Source organism: Corvus kubaryi, unplaced genomic scaffold (assembly GCF_017639235.1).
Source record: "Corvus kubaryi isolate FWS band 111438036 unplaced genomic scaffold, C.kubaryi_AGA036_p1.0 37373, whole genome shotgun sequence".
Classification (NCBI taxonomy): Eukaryota; Metazoa; Chordata; class Aves; order Passeriformes; family Corvidae; genus Corvus; species Corvus kubaryi.
Window position 1 is genome coordinate 491,779 of NW_024581121.1, and position 6,646 is coordinate 498,424.

Consider the following 6,646-nt stretch of genomic DNA (forward strand, 5'->3'; position numbering starts at 1 on the left):
AGATCTCGAGGGGGATGGGAGGAGTTTGGGGGGGACAGGCAGACCAGGTGGTGCCTCCAGCCTGCACCCCCCTCGGCAAATCGGGGCGGGGGGCTCCCTCTGGGCTCTCCCTCCGCAGGTGAGCGCCGAGCCCCCGGGCCGGGGCCGGGGCCGGGGGGTGGGACCAGCCCGACGATAAAACGGCGGCGCGGGCGGGACGGGGCGGACGGACGGAGGGAGCCAGCGGCGGGGCCGGTGCCGGTGCGGAGGGAGCGGTGGATCCCTCGAGCCGCTGATTCCCCCCTCGGTCCCCTCCCTGCGCCCCCCACGCCGGCAGCCGCGATGCCCAACTTCTCCGGGAACTGGAAGATGAAGAGCTCGGAAAACTTCGAGGAGCTGCTGAAGGCGCTGGGTGAGCGGAGCCCCACTCCCCCTCCGGGTCCCTCCGGGACTCCCTTGGGCTGGAGGAGGGGGGGTGGGGTGGGGGGGGGGGCGCAGGGGAGGTGGCGGGGAGGGCTTCCCCCCATCTCCCCTCCAAATCCTCTTCCAGCCCGGGAGTCGCGGTGCCCGGAGCCGCCGTGTGCCGGGGGGACCCCTCTGCTCCCCCTTTTAACAAAGCCCTCGCGGTTGGTGCCCCGCTGAGGAAGCAGAGGCACGAGGGGGCCGGGCAGCGTGTCCCGCTCCCGAGGGGTCCTGCACGGCCCCTGCGGGTCCCCCTCCTTCCTGCCTCAGTTTCCCCACCCTGCCGGTCCCCCAAGCATGGGCACCCCCAAGCACCGACTCTGCCACCACCCCGGTCCCCTTCAGTCCCTGTGTCCCCCACCCGCAAGGCACCGCGGGCTCACCTGCCCCGCGGATCCTGGGTACAGCCGCTGTCCCCAAAAGCAGCCCAGGCAGGACCCCGCTGTGTTGGGGTCCCATCCTCACAGGCCTCGTCTCGGGCCCCTTTGCCCCCCACCGCGGGGCTGTGTCCCCGGTGAGCGGGGTTGGGGAGGGCCAGGACCCATCGCGGGGGCTGGAACTGGGGGGGCACAGGCTGGGGAGTCCCCGGGGCTTTGGGCAGGATCAAATCCGGCTCCCCACTGCTCCCCTCCGCCTGACCCGCTCGTCGCCAGCCGGGGAGCTGCCGGAGCAGAATATTTTCCAGGTTAGGGGATACGTAACGAATATTTCAGGATAATTATCACTTTCTTGGGTTTCACTCCCGATCCCCCGTCGCCCCTTCTCCCCGCCCTGGCCCCGCTGCTGGAACCGGCTCGGGGAAAACCTCAGCAGGAAAATAAATCTGCCAGCCCCCCCCGGAGCCCTCTTCCTTTCCCACGGCGCAAGTGGGGGCTCCTGCCGGCTGGTGCCCCCGGCCCTCCCGGAGGGGCTGGGGGGTTTATCAGTGCCCCAGACTGACTGACCATGCCGCCCTACCCCGGTTTTTGCTCCCTTTGGGGGCTGTTTCTTCTCCCCGTCGCCCCCGCCAGCATCGCGTGGGGGGCTGTGTCTCCCTGCTCGAGGTTTCGGGCATCCCCCCGGTGTGAATCAGGCCTCGGGGGGAGGGAAGGGACCTGGGGGTGTTTGTGGGGACTTGGCGTGGCCGTCAAGGGGACCCCTCGAGGACCTGTCCCTTCCCGCTGCAGGCGAGTTTGGCTCCTGGAGCGCCCCGAGCACCCGCAGCCCCGTCCCTGTGCCGGGGGCACCTCCTTTGTGCAGGGACCCTCTCGGGAGCGGTGGGCAGTACCCACCCGGAGGGTGACATGGGAACAATGTCCCCAAAGAGCAGCTCCCCCTGTGACAGCCGGGGGCTCCAGGACATGATGGATGAGCCGCCTCTGGAGCGGGGACAAAGCCCCAGCTGCCCCGCGGTTGGCGAGGGGGCTGCGGGGGGAGACGTGGGACCCCTCGGGGGGGTCACGCAGGTCACCAAACACAGAGCTTGGACTGGGGCCCTTGTCCCCGCTGTCACCCCGCTCTGGGTGAGCTCTTGCCCCCGTCACCCCCGTCCCTTCCCCCGGGCGCATCCGGCGCCAAGCCCGGCACCCCCCTCCCGCCCCCTCCACCAGGTAACGAGAGCCAGATGTGGCCCAGATGTGGCCGGGGGGGCTCGTCCGTCCCCCCATGGGTTGCCTCGAGCCATTTGCAGCGCTCGGTGTACCCTGGGACGTGCCACTGCCAAGTGTGGGGGCTGCGGCCGCGGCCCCCCCGTGCTCCCCCAGGCTCGGGGCGGGGCAGCGGGGTCCGCATCGCCCCGAGGGTACTGAACCAGCCCGGTTCACCGGGGGACGCTGCGGCTGCGGAGGGGGAGCTCGGTGCCACCGTCCCCTTCTCCAGGTGTGAACATGATGCTGCGGAAGATCGCGGTGGCGGCGGCGGCAAAGCCGGCGGTGGAGATCCGGCAGGACGGCGAGAGTTTCTACATCCGCACCTCGACCCCCGTGCGCACCACCGAGATCCGCTTCAGGGTGGGCGAGGAGTTCGAGGAGCAGACGGTGGACGGGAGGCCCTGCAAGGTGCGCACACGGGCACGCACGGGCACCTGCACACGTGTGTGTGTCTGTGTGAGTGTGTGTGACTGTGTGTGTGTGTGTGTGTGTGTGCTGTGAGTGTGTAATGTGTGTGTGACTGTGACTCTGTGTGCTGTGCGTGTGTAACTGTGTGTGTGACTGATTCCGTGCGTGTGTGTGTGTGTGTACTGTGTGTGTGACTGTGACTCTGTGTGTGTGAATGTGACTGTGCGAGTGTGTGCTCTGTGTGTGTAACTGTGTGTGTGTGACTGTGACTGTGCGTGAGTGTGTGCACACTTTGCACCAGGGCAGGAGATCTGCACACTCACGCCCACACACACATTACACGGAGCAGCAGCACCCTTGTGCACACACAGACGTGTGCGTGTGTGCATGTGCCTGTGCACACGTGTGTGTTTGCACAAACGCGTTTGGCACGAGGGCAGGAGTTCTCAGTGGTGTGTGTGCGCCGCCCCATTGTCCCCGCAGCGTGTGGCTGCTGCCCCTCTGCCTGCACCCCAACCTCTCCTTGTGCCCCCAAGCCTTTCCCGAGCTCCCCATCCCCTCTCTGCATCCCCCATCCCTCCCTGGGCCCCCCAACCCTTCCCCGTGCCCCTCATCCCTTCCTTGCACCCCCTTACCTTTCCTGTGCACCACAAAACTTCAACCCCTCCCTGTGTCCCCAACCTCTCCTGGTGCCCCCAATCCCTTCTGGTACCCCCAACTCCTTGTTGTGCCACTCAACCCCTCCCTGTGCCCCCAACTTCTCAACCCCTTGTTGTGCCCCTCATCCCCTCCCTGCACCCCCCAGGTGCCAGATGAGCCTGGCCACCTGTCTGGCACAGGGACAAACGGCCCCGTTCCGCTCTCAGGCGTGGTGACAGATGCTCTGGTGCGGCGGGAGGTGTCCCCAGGGGGTTCCACACCCGCACCCAGCGCTGCCCTCTGTGCCCTCGCAGAGCTTGGCCAGGTGGGAGAGCGAGAACAAGATGGTGTGTGAGCAGCGGCTGCTCAAGGGCGACGGGCCCAAGACGGGCTGGTCCCGGGAGATGACCAACGACGGGGAGCTCATCCTGGTGAGTGGGAATCCGCAGTGTGTCCCCTCATGGAGAGGGGTGGGAGGGGGAGGGGAGGGGGCATGGCCGTGCCTGTGACCCTGCTTCTCCTTGCAGACCATGACGGCTGACGACGTTGTGTGCACCAGGGTCTACATCCGGGAGTGACCCCCCCGCTCAGCTGACACCCCCATATTCCCCCCTCCCCCACCCTGGCTCCCCTCAGTCCCCTCCACTCATCCCCCGGCCATGGGGAGGGTGTTGCATCTCCCCACGGGGGTACATCAGCGAACCCCCTTTTTTTGGGGGGACACACACACACACACACAGACACACACACGGCTCTCCCCCTCTCTCTGCAGGGCGGGGTCTCTCCAGGGGCAGGAGAATCTCCTGTTCTGGCCCCGCTCAGCTGCGGACGAAGTGCTCGGGGCCTGGCGAGGTGCCGGGGTGCTGCGGGGGGTAACGCGGCCCCTCCCTGGCCTTGGGGCTGGTTTGAGCTGGTTTGGGTTCGGGTTGCTGTTGGTTCCCACAGCCCCCAGCCCTGCCCCGTGCCCCCTCCCCAGTATTTATTTGTGAATATTGTACCAGAAGGGAGCACCAAACCCCCCCCGCCTGGGGCAGTGCCAGGTCTGAGCCCCCCCAGGGTCCAACTTCCCTCTGCCACCTCCCCCCTTTTTCAATAAACGTCTTATGACTCCCCCGTGGTGTCCCTGTCTCTCCTCCTGGTCCCACTGGCACACAGATCCCACACTCTGGGTCTCATAGTCTGGATCCCACGTCCCAGATGCTGCACCCCGGATCCCACACCCTGCATCCTGCACCCCAGATCCCACAGTCTGAATCCCACACCCCGGGATCCTGCACCCCACATCCCACACTCCACATCCCACACCCTGGATTCCGCACCCCGGATCCTTCAGCCTGGATCCTGCACCCCACATCCGCTCCCCGGCCGTTGCGCAAGGGGCCGGGGGCGAAGGCGGCAGCTGGGTTGGCACATCCCAGCGTGGGAAGTGGGTGGTGGCTCTGAGGTGACCGCGGGGTGACTGTGGAGCAGGGAGGGCGGCGTGGGGGCTGCCTCAGCTCCGGCACGGCGGGGAGAGACCCCATCCCAGCTGGGGTGGGGGAGCCAGGGGCACCTGTGGGTGCTGCCGGCTGGGACGTGGCTCCGGGGGTTTCCCAGGGATGATTTGTGGGGGCTGCCTGATAATTGCCCTGCATGGGATGGCATTAATTACCCCCGGATGGGGGGCTCAGCCCGTGTCCCCCACCGGGGCTAAGCTGGGGAGGTGCAGGGAGGCTCGGGTGCAGGGAGGCTCGGGGTGCAGGACTGCCCTGCCTCGAGGTTTGGGGTGCTGCTGCCCCCCGTGCCCTGCCCAGCTCGGCTCTCCCGGAATGGGGCGGGGCCCCTCGGCCAGGGCAGCCCCCGATCCGCTGCCCTGTGGGGCAGGAGGGGGGCACTGCCCCACCGAGCTGAGCCGTGCGGTGATGGGGGGGCCCTGAGCAGGGGCACAGAGAAGGGAGCCAGGGCTCAGGGTTGGCTTCTCTCCCACGCCCGGGGTGTGATCCTGTACCCCCGGGAGCGCGTCCAGGAGCGGGAAGGGTGGAATTACACCTTCCCTGGGGAGGAGGAGGAGAAGGAGAAGGGGGAGGAAGGCTCGGGTATCTCCAGGTGGACACTTGGCAGGCGCCCATCACCCCGTCGCCGTTCCCAAAGCGCTGCCAGGGCCGTGGCCTGGCTCTCCCGACGTCCCCGAGGGTGGGCGCAGGACCCAGCCCCCTCCCCACTCCACCCAACCGGCCGCTGCTGCCCCCGGAGACCCCGGGAGAGCCACGGCCGGGCGGGAGCAGCCGGTAATGGAATCCAGCCGTCCCCCCCGGCTCCGACGGCTTCCCCTCGTTGGAGGAATATCCGCTTTCCCCCCGCAAGCCCTGGGGACGGCTCCGGTTTGCCTTCGTTTGGGGGGAGCGTGGGGGGGCTCTGGGACCCCGAGAGCTGGGGCGGCACATCTGGATGGGGAGTGGTCTGTGGCTGTCTGCGCTCCCCCCTCAACGGCCCGGGGGTGCCGTTCTGCTGCTCTGGGGTGCTGGGGGGCTCCAGGAGGGGCAGCGGCGGGAGGTGCCCCCTTCTCGGAGCGCGGCCGCGGCTCGGGGCGTTGGATGGCGGCTGCTCTCGAAACAAAAGAAAATTCCTCTGTGCGGAGCTGGGTAGGGGGGCTGGGATGGAGGGGCCGTGAGTAACCCCAAAACTGCTCTGGAGGCTGTGCCCCCCTCCCATGGCTCCGCCTGGGTGGTGTCGAGGTGCCCGGCGCCTCTAATCCGGCACTAATCCTCCCCGGTGACCCCGGTGGCCCCCGGGCGGCCCCGCTGCCCCCCCCGGGCTGGGGAGGGGGCCGGGTTGGCCCCTCGCCTTTCATCTCCGGAGACAAAGCGGGGCCCGGCCCCCTCCCCGTTCTGTGCGCGGGGAATGAATGCCCGACCCCGGGGGGCCCTGGCCCCTCACCCCGGAATTTTTCCATGCATTTTCTGGAAGCAGAGGCTGGGCTGGCTGTGGGGGAGCTGCGGGGGGACGTGGCTGCATCTCATCCCCCCCGCCCCGTGCCGGAGCCATCGGGAGGGAGCGGGGGGCTTCGATCTGCTTGAATTGAGGGGGACGCGCTCGCTCCTGCCCTGCCGAGGGTGCCCCTGCGTGGGCAGGGGGCCAGGACTCGCCGGGCAGGCTTGGGGGGGACACCACCCTGTGCCGGGCTGCCATGCTGGGGATGGGGGATAGAGGAGGGAGGCTGAGCTGGAGGAACAACCCCCCCGCACATCCCCAGCCCCACGGCACCCACGGGACCCAGCACGACCCCAGCCCAACTGCTGACCCCCCAAGGGCTGGTGTCACCCCCCAGTCACCCCCACATCCTCCAGGCCGGCCGCTGCACAGGTCGGAGCCCACCCTGGATGGTCTGGGGGGTCCGGGCTGGCTGCTAGACATCCTCCCCCCCGCCACCACATACTGGGGACAGGGAGGTGCCAGGCTCGGGGGGAGCTCGGCCCCTCAGCTCCCCTGCTCCCCAAAGGGGGGTCTCTGGATGGGTGACAAGCTTGGTGGCCATGAGGCCTCGGCTCAGG

General features: G+C 68.4%; 1 protein-coding gene across 1 annotated transcript; it reads left to right on the plus strand.

The window, feature by feature from the left end:
* The first annotated feature begins 187 nt into the window (after window positions 1–187).
* On the plus strand, window positions 188–4,229 carry CRABP2 (cellular retinoic acid binding protein 2). The gene is made up of 4 exons (XM_042034650.1): window positions 188–391; window positions 2,299–2,477; window positions 3,431–3,547; window positions 3,644–4,229. The coding sequence occupies exons 1-4, from the start codon at window positions 322–324 to the stop codon at window positions 3,692–3,694; spliced, it is 417 nt and encodes a 138-aa protein (XP_041890584.1). The 5' UTR covers window positions 188–321; the 3' UTR covers window positions 3,695–4,229.
* Window positions 4,230–6,646: the final 2,417 nt, after the last annotated feature.

What these genes read in the sequence shown, in the direction of transcription:
- CRABP2 (XM_042034650.1), top strand. Translation starts at nt 322, where the DNA reads ATGCCCAACTTCTCCGGGAACTGGAAGATGAAGAGCTCGGAAAACTTC. An exon ending in GGAGCTGCTGAAGGCGCTGG is followed by an intron (nt 392 to 2,298) that starts GTGAGCGGAGCC and finishes CCCCTTCTCCAG; the next exon opens with GTGTGAACATGATGCTGCGG. An exon ending in ACGACGGGGAGCTCATCCTG is followed by an intron (nt 3,548 to 3,643) that starts GTGAGTGGGAAT and finishes TTCTCCTTGCAG; the next exon opens with ACCATGACGGCTGACGACGT.